Below are 14,634 nucleotides of genomic sequence, written 5' to 3'. Positions count from 1 at the left end.
ATATTTAAGTTTCAAATAAGGAATAAATGAATCTATCATTGCAAAGTTTTCAAATTAATAATTTTTAAATTATTCTCTAGTTCTTTTACCATAATTTTGATATCCGTCTAAAGAAAATCTGAATCATTTTCTGCTTTTGGCAAATTCCTTGAAACTCATCAGATGTTTCATTTGAAAATTATGCTTCTGACCAGTAGCGTCGGCCGGTGTCTGTTTAAATAATTATATCAAACCTCATGTCCCGTATATAAAATTACACGAGAATGGGAAGGATAGAAGATTAAACTTCAGAATCTCATATGGGAGTTGCTCAGATTATACTGACCATGAGATGGATAAATTCGAGTTTATTCTGAGATATAGAAGATGTTATTGTTCATCAAAATTGTAGAAACGGCTCTTGAAAAATGATTCTAATGTTGACCTATACTAAATACTTCTCACTATTCAAACGAGTAAGACAAAGCTGAGTACAAGATTATGCAAGATATCGATTATTAAACTCATGATATTTATGCTTGATCTCTAGAGTAATTTATAGAGAGATGAAATAAAATTAGATTCCCATATGTTCAACAACTACATTATTCAAGAGCAACCAAGTATTCCTCCTCATCTTTGAACCAGCATTTGATTCAGCAAACTAATGCACCAAGCAAATGAATCATGGAATGAGTCCGAATAAAGGGTGTGTCACATCAAATTGCATCACGGAAAAAACACTGTAGAAATTCGCCCAGTAGACCGATCCTTTTGAAAATTTAAGACAGTAAAATAAAAACCATTAAACAACTTTTGGCATTTTCTTTTTATTCATACTTCGAGCCCAAACCCGTATGCTCGCACCTTCCTCTTTACCCCGTCTATAAGGTTCTGTACAACGTCAGGTTGTAGTTTTTTTTGAACAGAAATCCATTTTCTCTTGAAGTCCGCCTCCGAATTGACAACTTTTGGGTTCTTCCGGAGGGCCTGCTTCATAATCTCCCAATATTTCTCTATTGGGCGGGTTCATTTCCTTTGGCACGAAGGTGACCCCGTTGGCGTCGTACCACTCCAACACGTCCTTTGAATAGTGGCACGAAGCGAGATCCGGCCAGAAGATGGTCGGGCCCTCGTGCTGCTTCAATAGTGGTAGTAAGCGCTTCTGTAGGCACTCCTTAAGGTAAACCTGCCCGTTTACCGTGCCGATCATCACGAAGGGGGCGCTCCGCTTTCCGCAAGAGCAGATCGCTTGCCACACCATGTACTTTTTGGCAAACTTGGATAGTTTCTGTATGCGAATCTCCTCCGGAACGCTGAATTTGTCCTCTGCGGAGAAGAACAACAGGCCCGGCAGCTGACGAAAGTCCGCTTTTACGTAGGTTTCGTCGTCCATTACCAGGCAATGCGGCTTCGTCAGCATTTCGGTGTACAGCTTCCGGGCTCGCGTCTTCCCCACCATGTTTTGCCTTTCGTCGCGGTTAGGAGCCTTCTGAACCTTGTATGTACGCAGGCCCTCCCGCTGCTTGGTCCGCAGGACGAATGAACTTGACAAATTCAGCTTATTGGCGACATCCCGGACCGAACTTCTCGGATCACGTCTAAACTGCTTAACTACGCGCTTGTGATTTTTTTCACTGACGGAGCATCCATTTTTGCCGTTCTTCACCTTCCGGTCGATGGTTAGGTTCTCGAAGTATCGTTTTAGTACTCTGCTGACCGTGGATTGGATGATTCCCAGCATCTTACCGATGTCCCGATGTGACAACTCCGGATTCTCGAAATGAGTGCACAGGATTAATTCACGACGCTCTTTTTCGTTCGACATTTTTCCAAATTTACGAAAAATTGACAGTGAAGCATTGCCAACGTGATCTATACACTCTTATCTGATTATAAGCGAAAGCTGAAGATATAATTCCTAAAAATTAAATTTCTACAGCGTTTTTTCCGTGATGCAATTTGATGTGACACACCCTTTAGTTGGCATTGAAATCATCGAGGTATAATCGCAAACTTGTCATTCTAAAACATACGTTCAAATAAATGGAATATTATCTCATACACTTATTAATTTTACCTACATAACGTTCAAACGTCTGAAATTATGCAACCGACATAACGTTCAAACGCCCGAAACTATGCAACCGACATATCTCTTATAAACGGGAATGAACTCTTTCACTTCACGGAGTTTATTTTTACACGCAACTGTCCGTGACAATGATGATAGACACAAAAAGATTAAGGGCCTGATCACGAACGTCACTTCAAGGTGAAAACGAAGTGAATTGTATACAACCTTATTACAGCTGTCACCGTGTGTGTAGAATCCAGGAGAGTTCATCCGTCGTGACAACTTTGATGAACTCGGTGTTATCATGAATATACTGTCATGTCACGGAGAAAAACAGGTATATTTGTCACTTGTGTTTTAGATGGTGAAAGCTAGTCACGCGGAATGGAGTGAGTTTAATTTTTTATTTATTTCGCTTTTTGCTAACATTTGAATCTTGGCTTGTCTTGTTTAAGAAACAAAAGATAAACAAACAGCAATTTACCCGCCTGGTGGCATTTTTAGAAAGAAATTCTGACTATCCAGAGGCCGAAAATTTGTTTATTTGGATTCGGTAAATGTGCTATGGGATGTAATTGAGGATTAAAAATGTAGTTCCCGTAGACCCATTGAAACATGGCGAAGGTCTACTTCCGATTGTCCTCAATGAACAGAAATTTTTTGTTTCTATTTTTAGGATTAGACTAAGAGAGAGTGGCAACACAATAAAATGGCAACGAAGGCCGCTTAATAATCTATTATTAGAAAGAATGATCATTACTCAATCAATCGATTCATTATTATGATTATGTATAGTATTGATTTGTTGATATTTTAAGTATAAAATAATAACTGTAAAGTTTTTCCAACATTGCAGAACAGGTTTTTGTAATTCAAACATTCGCAATTGGTGGACAAGACCCGAATCAGGACGGTAGTTGTAACGAATACGGCTTTGTTTTTTATTTCTTTTTTCTTAATAGATATTTTCAACGTAATAGATATTGTTTTGAAGACATTCTTTGAATGAAAGAGTATTAAAAAAGTGATAATAAGTTTCAAACAAGGAAAAAATGAGTCTATCATTGCAAAGTATTCACAAGATACTGAAATTTTTAAATTCTTCTCTATTTATTTTTTCATAATTTTGATATCCATCTAAAGGAAATTTGAGTCACTTTCTGCTTTTGGCAAATTCTCTGAAACCAGATATTTTATATAAAGTTTATGCTTCTGACCGACGCTGCTGACCAGTTTCAGTTTAAATAATTAAATCAAACTTTATGTCCCGTATATCAAATTACAGAAATTCAGAATCCCATATGGGAGTAGCTCAGATTATACTGATCGTGAGGTGGATAAATACGGGTGTTCTACGAGTTAGAGAAGGAATTATTATTCAACAAAATTGTAGAAATGGTTCTAATAACATGATTCTAACCTTGACCAATACTAAATGCTTCTCAATATTCAAACGAGTAAGATAGAGCTAAGGAAAAGAATATGCGAGATGTTCATTATTATACGAAATAGTCATGTTTTATCTCTAGAGTAATTTATAGAAGGGAAAATAAAATTACATTCCCATATGTTCAACAACTACATTATTCACGAGCAACCAAGTATTCCTCATTTTTGAACTAGCGTTTGATTCAGCAAACTAACGCACCAAACAAATGAATCATGGAATGAGCCCGAATAGAGATTGCATTGAAATACCGAATCATCGAGTTATAATTGCAAACTTGTTATCTATAACATACGCTTAATTAAATGGAATATTAAATCACACATTGTATTAATTACACCCACATAACGTTCAAACGTCCGAAATTATGCAGCCGACATAACGTTCAAACGCCCGAAATTATGCAGCCGACATAACGTTCAAACGCCCGAAATTATGCAACCGACATGTCAGCAAACTAACGCACCAAACAAATGAATCATGGAATGAGCCCGAATAGAGATTGCATTGAAATACCAAATCATCGAGTTATAATTGCAAACTTGTCATTCTAAAACATACGCTTAATTAAATGGAATAATAAATCATACATTGTATTAATTACACCCACATAACGTTCAAACGCCCGAAATTATGCAACCGACATGTCTCTTATAAACGCGAATGAACTCTTTCACTTCACGGAGTTTTTTTGACACGCAACTGTCCGTGACAATGATGATAGACACAAAAAGATTAAGTGAAGTGTAAGTGACGTGAAAGCGTCTGTGACAGTGATGTTCGTGATCAGGTCCATTATCTGCAATGAAACGTTGTGAAGTGTGGAACGATGGTATCTAGAGGATAATTTTTAACGATAATCCCATGACTCCCAGATCCCTAAAATATCCAACTTATCGGAGACGGATGAATCGTTAGATTTAAAGTCTCCGTAAACAAAGGAAAAGAAGAAGTAGAAGAAGTATCCAACTTAAAAATCAACGATTCCGTTAGTTTCACTTAGTATATGTAAATGATTATTGAGTTATTGATCTAAAAACATATCTATCGATAATACTACAACATTTTCGAAGAACACTCCTACTGCTCACAGATTGAGCAGTATCATGAAAAGCGTAGAATAACGATAATGAACTACATGCGATGATAGTTTTACCCAATGGATGGATGGAGATTATTAGTAACACTGCAGACTAAAACTGAATAATAAATAGAAAAAATAAGAGATAGAAACCTGTTCGCATTTGCTCTCAACGCGGACCAACTTATTTCTGTTTTGGCCGCACCACCATCATCAACTTCTGTAAACTTTGAGTGAATCCGCCTGCAAATTGATAATCCAGGGAAAGAAAGAACAGATAGTGCGTGTATGTGTGGGACGTTGCGTTCCGGGGATCAATGGAAAGAAAACGAAAACAAGAAGAGAAATGTGATTTTAAAAAGCGTTTGCCAATTAGAACTATAAAACGATTCACGCTGGAATAAAACGACCAATTGTAGCAATTGCAACCCAAGTAAGTCGAGAAGCCACTGTTCGGGTGAAAATTTAAAGGAAGCTGTAATTTCGTTCCGTAAAGCGTTGGAAAACTAGAGCAAATACGGCTACTCACCCATCGTATGGTTGAACCATTTAGGCTTGTTTCGCCACGCGATGAAGATGAAGTAGACGGGAATACTGGTGAGAATCATGAGCAGTCCATAGCCGGTCTCCACCGGGCTTGCGATCATTGGAACGACCGTGACAAATACTGTGGCTATCAGGTAGAAAATTGGGAAGATCAGATTCACCTTGATCGGACGGTTGAGGTTTGGCTGAGCCCACCGCAGCCATGGAAGGCACAGAACCGCAACGCCAATGCTCAGCTGCAATGTGAGAGGAGATGGTTGAAATCACTGCCAATTTGTCTGCAATTTTGAGCGTGTCATGCTTACCCATGTGGCAAATCCAACGTAGTTAATCAGCGCAAAAATATCCGACACGGTCAGGTATAGCATAGAAAGCAGTGCCATGATTAGCACGGCCGGAGTCGGAGTCAGTCGCTGGATTTGAATCATGGTCAGAATCTCGGGCATCTGACCTTCGCAGGCACCGGCATAGAACAGTCGCGATGACGTCAGCAAGATTCCATTAACGGCTCCGAAGGTCGACAGAGCCACAAAAACTGCAAACGAAAATGGTGCGGTAATAAAGGTAAAAAAAGTGAAAGGAAATAGTGATTATTAGTGTGCTTTCGTTCGATTATTGTGGAATAGTTAAAGCGACGCGCCAGATGATAGATTACTATCCTCATTATTGATCGTAATCGGGAATGACTGAGCATTTTTTGTACATTCGATGGAAAAAATCAGCAGGGATTGTTTTCATGTCATAATTATACGGGTAATTGAATAATGCGAGCAAATATTATTTCAATACGAACTAAACGAAGCTGTTTTGTAATCAAAAAACAATAATATTCTGGTTACCGAAATATATTACGTCAACTCACCTGGAATCGTCCAGGCAAACATCCCAAACACACGATCGGCAAAGGTAACGGCGACCGCCTCCGAACCGAGCACTTCCTCCGGCGAAAGGATGGTGTAGAAGGAGATGTTGGTAAACACGTACACAACGGTTACGAGTGTGCACGAAATGGCAATTGCACGTGGAAGATTTTTCACTGGATCCTTCAACTCTTCGATGATAAAGTTCAAGTAGTTCCTAGAAAAAGTCGATGGCAAGTGGGTGAGAAATCACACGCAGAGAGAAAAAAAATGTATGCGGAAACATGTTCAAAAAGATTACTGTCCAGTGCTGTCTTCCTATCAGTAGCTGTAATTATTATGTGAGTCAGAGTTCCAATTTCCTACCGCTCCCAAAGGAGCCAATTAGAGTGTGTCTGTTAAAGCTCGCCGCTTACTTACCATCCATTGTAGGCAAAAAGACCCGAATAAAACGACAACGCCAATGATGTGACTTCGGTTTTCGTGTTATCAAACGTGAAATGCTCGGTGTGGCCTGTAAATCATGCAACAAAAGAAACGGAAATGATGTCACATTAGTAACCGAACAGAGCGCGATAGAGACACTCGCATGAGAAGAGGTGTCCATTCTTCGTAAATTACGCTCAATTGGAAGTGGGATGAGCATTGATTAACTGGAGGCGAAAAATGGAGGGTTTCTTTATTGTTATATTTATGCTTATCGACTTCCGAAGAGTTCTTGCATTTTCAATCAAAAATATTTTGTTTGAAAGCGTTATCGAAAATTTGAACTGCAGAATGAAGCATGTTACCCGTAACTCCGGACAAAATTTGAACGAAATAATCTTTGAAAAATAAGTGTAGGGAGATGAATACTATTTGAGGGTACAACGTAAATAAATAACCCTACCAATTTGAACGGATTTTCGAAGCAAAGTAAGCCAGCTCGACATATAAAAGGGATACTCAAATAAGAGGGATAGGATTTCAAATTTAAATCAAACACAGAAAACCCGGCCAAAAATTGGGTGCTCCAATTTCGTTCCAAGTATTGATGACTTGGCAAACTATTCACTTAGGAATGGCAGGTGGCTCATACGCTGGCCTTAAGTTCATCAATTATCGTTGGTTTGTTGGAATAAGTCAGCCAGGTGCTATGATTGATGCTAGGATCGTTAGCAAAATTTCAAGCAGAACTGTCAGTGGAATACCAAATTCATGTGAAAACAAAGGGAAAATGTCAGTGGGATACTCGATATGTTGGCTCCTGTCAGTTCAATAGGGGTTCTCTAAAGACGTCACCGGGTGGAATAAACCTTAGACTCAACATAACACCCAAATAAAACAATTCAATTGACGAATTTACGTTGGATTTAAAACCAGATGGCGCAGCAAGTAAAATGAGGATGTTTTGTTTTTTTGGTATGAAATTCGTTCAAATTTTCTAGAAAAATCAGAATTTATCTTCAAATTTCCCGGTTTCATGTATTCTTTCCACGCTGAAAAGGTTAGAAAATCATCATTTTACAATGTGCTATGTACATTACGAGGAATGGCTGGTTATAAGTATTGTAACTTTAATTTTTTTCAACTAAGTAAACGATGAATAGGGCGTTTTGCGCTAAAAATACTGCAAATTCTTCTCGTATCGGCCTCTACATAATCACTGATATCAGCCAATTTGATGTGATATCGATTTCATCGCAGTTATCCATAGTATCAATAACCGGTATGCATCATCAAACATAAAATTTTCGAAGATTATCTATGACTTTGGTCAAATCGAGTGTTGAAACCATCGTAAATATACAAAACTCCAACTTTCTTACCATATACTGACGACATTCAATGGCTGAAATGAATCTAAATTGAAATAAAATGAATAATCACCACCGAATCTTGCTTTTCAGTGCGTAAAATAAACAAACACCCTCACTTTTGTGGTTCTGAGCTCTAATGTGGATGTCGCATGAGCTGATTCAGCTTTGCGTAAATTCGTCAATAGTGTTGAGTCACACAATTTCGCGAAATTATCAAATCACCGAACTGTCACAATAAATCTATCGTAACTGCCTTCCATTAATTTTCGCAAAGGACAAATCAGTCAACATTTCAGAATAACGCTTGCTATTCACTGTAACTGTGCGCTCCTCAGCATTTAAAAAAAGTATGGCCTGATGATACCACCGTGCCAAAATGCACACCACCATAGTCATACACCCAATAGACCAGGGATGGCCAAACGGTAGTCCGCGGTCTACCGGTCGCCCGCGAGGGTATTCCTAGGCGCCCGCCACCTAGTCTAGGATAGTGTCACCTCCAAACGCAATGGATGAAATGTCCCTCCACCTTTTGCCGTGATCATTTTATATGGTGTTTACGAAAACCTCAATAAAACATACTAGTTGTAAGATTTATAAATGTTCTGAAGAATTCAACTTCATTTTATCTTTCATGACTCGATTAGTTTCAACTGAACTGGTTCTTTTGCAACGGTTTTTCAAGCTATAGGATTACTGGTGAGAAAATAATCCGTGGTTATATTTCTGCCTGGATGAAGATATGGTTCGGCCAACTTTAGAACTACAAATTCGCCCAAGGATGTTGATGTTCGCGTTCCATCCTTACCTAAGTAAGGGAACCCATTTATAACGTATTTAAATTGAATATCTACTGTCAACCAAAACTTTATCCGTTTGACCACGGGGGAGCGCGAAAGCGCTCTTCTTGTTCTATGTTATTATTTTTGACTTAGCACCTCTTAACGGAGGATTTCGTCTTTCAGGGACATTTTTTAAAGAGGACTTCACGCGCTTTGTGTAGCAGACCATAATTTTGAATGAAATTAGGATAAGGTAATTTATGTTTACTAACATACTTTATAAACCTCACTTTTTATGTGTTTTTTTCCTATTAATATAACTTTTGTGACCTAATCAGTTATCTAAGCTCTTTAGTATTTTTTTTAAATATACCCAAACTCATCCGCATTTTTGGCATATGCTAACAAAATTTGCTCCGCACTCAAACGGTTAAACCTAATTTGTGCGACTTATTTGGCATGTAGTATGTGAGCTTGCAGCAAGCATTGGAAGGGAACAGTTGCTCGTCTATTGGAGTATTCCCAGCATTGACTATTGTGTGTAAATTAATTCCATATTTCGTGAATTTGTCGGTGCGTAAATGTTTGGATCGTTCCGTTTTTTTGTATCAAATCGGACAAATCGAACGATTTGCATTAATTCATCTCTGAACATGGTATTTGGTAACTTTGTGGTTGAACTCCTCCAATCTCTTTCCCAAACACGAAATTCTTCTTCTTCAGAACAACTCTTCACATGTTCTGTCATGTTGTTCAAATGAATGATTCTTCTGCTTGCATACTTTCTTTAGATTCCTTAATCTCGATTCCATCCTTGAATCACTTTATTTTCATCTTCTTCAGAACCAGAACACCCCTCACAAATACGAACTATGATTTGCGAAATTTTATCTCGTTTTCTAGTCTTATTTAGATGATGAAGAAGGTCTTTTTTGTTTATTGAGGTTCACAATAATATTTCTAATTCAAAAAATATTCAAGTATTTTATTTTTAAATATTCAAACAACTGAAACCATCAGAATCTCTTCGCACTCTAACATCAATTGACATTCTGCGATTGGTTTTTTTCAATTGTTGCTTTTCGGCATCTGTTATTTATCGCTTCTTTCTTTAAGATTACGATATCGGATAATGATGATACATCAATGAAAACTAAATTTTTGGAAAAATACGCCGCCTTCAATGACTACGAATGTGAGTTTTAATCAAGTATTGTTATTTTAATTTTCAAACTATGATAAGTGAAGTAAATTAATTGTGCAGATTTCTTTCTAGAAATATAGTCATGAAAAGAACAACAGTGAAGAGTGAGAAATTAGAAAATTTCAAAATTATATATTGGGCCCTATTATGTAAGTCTAGTTGAACTGAATTTTGCTGTTATAGATGCAGTTTGGTGGAAGTTGTCGGCATAATTTTTCGAGCTGTTTGGTTTGCTTGTTGCATTCCTGATATATTGCTTCGGGAAACATTTCAAAATATGCAAGAAAGAACTCGATTCGATAAGATTCAATCGATTTACAAAATACGATAATTTCTCAGTGTGATAGTTGTAGGGATCGAATTGACCGTTCGTTTCAATTTACATAATAGGATCCAACATTTCCAATAGATAGATCTTATACCTCTAGCTAATTGAGGAATATAATAATCATCTTGGGCGTATTTTTATGGACAACAAATGCTTTGGGTGTTCATAAATTACTATTTCCTTAAAAAACATCAACGATATTGATTGATGAGACTTTACAGAAAATAAAGTAGTACTTATCATTGTTAGTAACCGATAATTATTGTTTTTTTTATGTATCATTTATGTATCATTGAATATTTATTAGTATGACCTACGTTTTGACGTAGAACTACGTCTTTCAGGAAGGGTGCCAAATTAGAAAACAGGTCACGTTTTTATGAAATAAAGTTAACGTTAATAACTATTTTCACTGTGAACGAATTCTCATGATTTGCATACCAATCGAATCGGAAATTCTCTAAGATTTGTTTGATATGCTATACATTACAATTAGCTAATCTCTAAACGGTTTAAATTCATGAAAACTGGAAGAACTTCCTTTTTTCCCACACATTTGTTCTGCCGATTTGTGTGCTAACCCTATCCATATTTCGAATGCTTATAATTGGAACATTTCTCAACAGATCGGAAAGATGTTTGCATCAATTGATAGGAATTATTTCTACGCCTCTATCACAATTAATAAAATGTAATTTTTCATGGGATGAACAATTGAATAACTGTAAATTGTCAAGCGTTATCTAAACGCCCTAACTGCCAAGTCTTGATTGGCCCGATTTACGGTTTCCCCAACACAGACTTCAGAATCGATGTACCTGTGGAAATCCGCTTTGCAAATATACATGCAAGTCGGGGGTATTTTTTTTGGTTTTTGTTTTGTTTGGGGGGATCCGCTTTGCAAATACATGTAAGTCGGGGGTATTTCGTTGCGCAGACCGGAATATGTTTCCCTAAAACGTACTTTTAAACTGAGAATCCTGGGAAAATCGCCATTTCAGATACTAGAGGTGAATGAACATTCGCGATTCGAGAACTACGTGAACATGAGATGTGCAATAATTTCAGAGGGAAATGTAAAATACAATGATTGTTTGACAATTTTTCGTTTACATATTTTGGTAGTCCCAGGCATCATATCAAACGTAAAAGGACGTTCACCCAATTTATTTGTAACGGAGAACATAATCTATTACAAAAATTTCGATGCATTCTAAAATAATATTCGAAGTGTAAACAAGTGGATTGCATAACATAATTGCGTAGTTCTACGTCAAAAATATGCGGTCGTACCCTAGATACAACCCCTTACAATTTTTTCTTTAATTAATTCTCCTATACTCGAGCATACGATCTCACAGATCAAGAATAAATAGTTTTGTTCAGAGATGGCTGAATTGATTGATTATTGAAAATGAATGAATTGGAAGAAAAAATATTTTCTGAAGTTGTTTCATTTAATTATATCTTTTCTTACTTTAAATAAATACAAATAACGCCTTAAAATACACAATAACTAAATTACAGAGACACGCACAGTCTGTGACACAGTGCGCGAGTATACGAGTTATGATTTTGCGAGCGAGTTCAGGCTTGTTAAGACTTTTTTCATTGTCTATTAATTTTCTAATAATTTTTTGATACAGTCAACGTTGGTAGGCCGCAGCCTAACATTTGAACAGTAGGTCGCCCGTGATGCCCAAAAGTTTGGCCACCCCTGCAATAGACAATCGACGAAAAGGAGCTTCCAGAAACGAGACTATCAACCAGTTACTCGGCTGATTTCAAGAGAAGTCGATCCTAGACAATCTTGAATTTGTTTATCAAATCAACGACTCAGAGTCCCTACGGCACGCGCAAAGCTGCAAATAACCACCATCTGGTTGCTACAAAATATTCCACATTAGCAGAGGATTGAGAGAACAACACCTGTTCGAAACTTGTTTGGGTCCATAAATGATTCAGCGGCGTGTTGTCTGCGGGCAGGGTATGTATTTACATTTGCAAATTTATATCATAACTCTCGCAAAGCGAAATATATCACTTGTAAGAATAAATAAAAATAGGTGAGATACCAATCTGTGCACCGAGTAAATAAACAAAGCAATTAAATCGTTTTCGGCCCATGAGCGGACCGAGGCAACACTTACCTGTGCTCAGGTAGTATACTCCAGTGCCGATGATGATGAACAGGGCTAGCAGCTTGGCGTAGGTGAAGATATCCTGCACGGCGGTGGCCCATTTTACGTCCCAACAGTTGATAAATGTCAGTACCACTGGAAAAAGAAAACAAAGAAGGTTACACTTATTTACTGATTTTATTTTAAAATTACTAGGAATAATTAAAAAATGTATTCTAAAATTCTCACGAAGAACATTGGAATGTCTGTGGCAGAACTTTCCATTGCCCAATAGAGATCAATGATATCTCTCACGTATTATACTCCATATAGAAAAAAGACGTCCTACATAAAGAAGTCGAAGCAATCCAATCATCAATCTATTCGCGCCATTTTTCAACATCCTAGAAGTGTGTAGTACCACTCAATCACTGAGCAAGTGGAAATCACAAACTCAAGCCAGTGTGTCAGTGTTCCAATTGATATATCGATCATCTGAATCGGTCCAGAATCGGTCGGAATTTTTGAAAAAAGTAATTTTTGGAAAAATGAGAAAAAGTTGATTTTTCGAACCACTCTAAAATAGGAATGGGCATCCAAATGAAAAGATATTTAAAAAATGGAGGGGTTGTATCCGAGACACGACCGCTTAGGACGTTGGACTACGCAATCTTTTTTTTTGAAATTTGTTGTTTTATCATTTCGGATATTATTTGTGAATACGTCGCCATTTCAAAAATAACTCTTTAGTAAAATGTTCCGAGGACCCTGAAAAGGTTTAATGACTCGCGTGGTTTCATTTGGTAGAATCATTTCGAGAAGCAACGGTTCTTTCTTGCCTTTGCGAGAACAATATACTAATTGGTCATATGTCGCAATTTGTTTCTTTATATCAATGCACGCATTGCACTGAGTATTTAACGAGAGGCATCTTCCGTGCATTGCTATTCAACAAGTATTAAACACGCGTGTAACAGATGCACACAGTTGCAGCGATAAAAATGGAACATCGCGAGAATAACAGTTTATGCAAAATAGTTCCTCGACTCTCGGTCAAAACCGTCAACAAAGCTAGGAGCTTGTTGCATCAGAACAGAGCCGATGCGCACGAGAGCAAATACGTATGGCAACTGAAAGTATCGAAGGTGTGTTATTCACATGTACCGGAAACTAACATGTTCTTAGTTTCGCGCAACGAAAACAAGCAACACACACATAGCCAAACACTGATGGCTAGAAGCGACCTATAATCATTTACACTCTTCGCGTTTTATTTTTTTTCGCGCGCCTGCATAATTTGCCCGTTATTGAGAGCTCTGTTCGGGAAAGCACACGTAAATCTTACAAAATTTACGATTCGATTGGTATGCAAATCGTTAAAACCCGTTCGCAGCAAAAATAGTTATTAACGTTAACTTTTTTTCATAAAAACGTGACCTGTTTTCTGATTTGGCATGTAAGACGTAGTTCTACGTCAAACAAACGGGTCTTCATCATCATCTCACCAGCTTCATCATTTCAACCTTTTTCGAATAATCGATCAACTTCTTCTAAATGAAGGTAAAGCCGAAAAAATATGCGATAAAGTTTAATTTTTCACAAAACAAAAGGAAAGGTTTTAACACAAATAGAAAATGTTGATATTCTGACTAAATGTACCATATGCGTTAGTTCAGTTCCAGATAATTGTGTGAGTTATATGGAAAGTTTTGGTTTCAAATAGTTGACTGTTGAATATATTTTGGTTAGTAGAATATTACTGATTTACGAAATCATCCGAATCTGTCAAACTGTCGTCCTTCAATCACAGTTCATTATTTCAAAACACCATTTACAACGAAAAGTTGTACGAGATCGGTGAAACGGAAAATTATGTATCAGCTTGAATATTTCTTACATCGTTCCATGGATGTGAAGCTGAGCGAAAATGTTTATATCCTGTTGCACCCCTCTATATTGTCCTGTTCCAAATTTATTATGTGGACAGAGGCTACTGGCAGAGCAACGTGGATTCGCTTTCCTTTTTTTTTCAGGGGTTAAACATCAATTGAGTATAGGCTACCCAAAAACAAAATCAATATGGCGTCACTTGTTTACCAACATATCATTTGCAAGAATTGAAATCGTTGAAATCACGGGGATAGTATACTTTATTTCTAAATGCATGAGCTATTTTCACATTTCGGTTTCACATGGAGATTTTCACATTCAACATGGAGTTTAAAGTTAGCCACTATTCGACTATATTTTCGGACCGAGTTGTAAACCACAGTAATTGATAGAACCAAAATGTCAGTGAACCGCAGCAATATTGGGTACACTGGCAATATGAGGGATCTTACGTTTTAGTCATACCCCTGATTTTTTCTCGCTTCTTCGCAAGTGAGCCTACGCTCTGCTCTGATTGGTTG

At 37.3% G+C, this 14,634-nt stretch overlaps 1 protein-coding gene across 4 annotated transcripts in view; it reads right to left on the bottom strand.

The window, feature by feature from the left end:
• Nucleotides 1-14,634, bottom strand: part of LOC129775444 (Y+L amino acid transporter 2) — a 74,031-nt gene that overhangs the window by 17,913 nt on the left and 41,484 nt on the right. For 3 of the 4 annotated variants that reach the window (XM_055780219.1, XM_055780198.1, XM_055780208.1), the window contains exons 4-8: nt 12,254-12,379; nt 6,411-6,504; nt 5,993-6,207; nt 5,436-5,665; nt 5,114-5,366 (exon numbers count right to left, since the gene is read on the bottom strand). In XM_055780219.1, coding sequence (XP_055636194.1) covers nt 5,114-5,366; nt 5,436-5,665; nt 5,993-6,207; nt 6,411-6,504; nt 12,254-12,379 — 918 coding nt within the window. Of the gene's footprint in view, nt 1-4,737; nt 4,828-5,113; nt 5,367-5,435; nt 5,666-5,992; nt 6,208-6,410; nt 6,505-12,253; nt 12,380-14,634 lie in introns of all 4 variants that reach the window. The other variant, XM_055780225.1, reaches the window with a different exon arrangement.

Source organism: Toxorhynchites rutilus, chromosome 1, assembly GCF_029784135.1.
Source record: "Toxorhynchites rutilus septentrionalis strain SRP chromosome 1, ASM2978413v1, whole genome shotgun sequence".
Classification (NCBI taxonomy): Eukaryota; Metazoa; Arthropoda; class Insecta; order Diptera; family Culicidae; genus Toxorhynchites; species Toxorhynchites rutilus.
The sequence above is the reverse complement of the archived record's forward strand: the minus strand, read 5'-3'. Positions and strand labels throughout refer to the sequence as shown.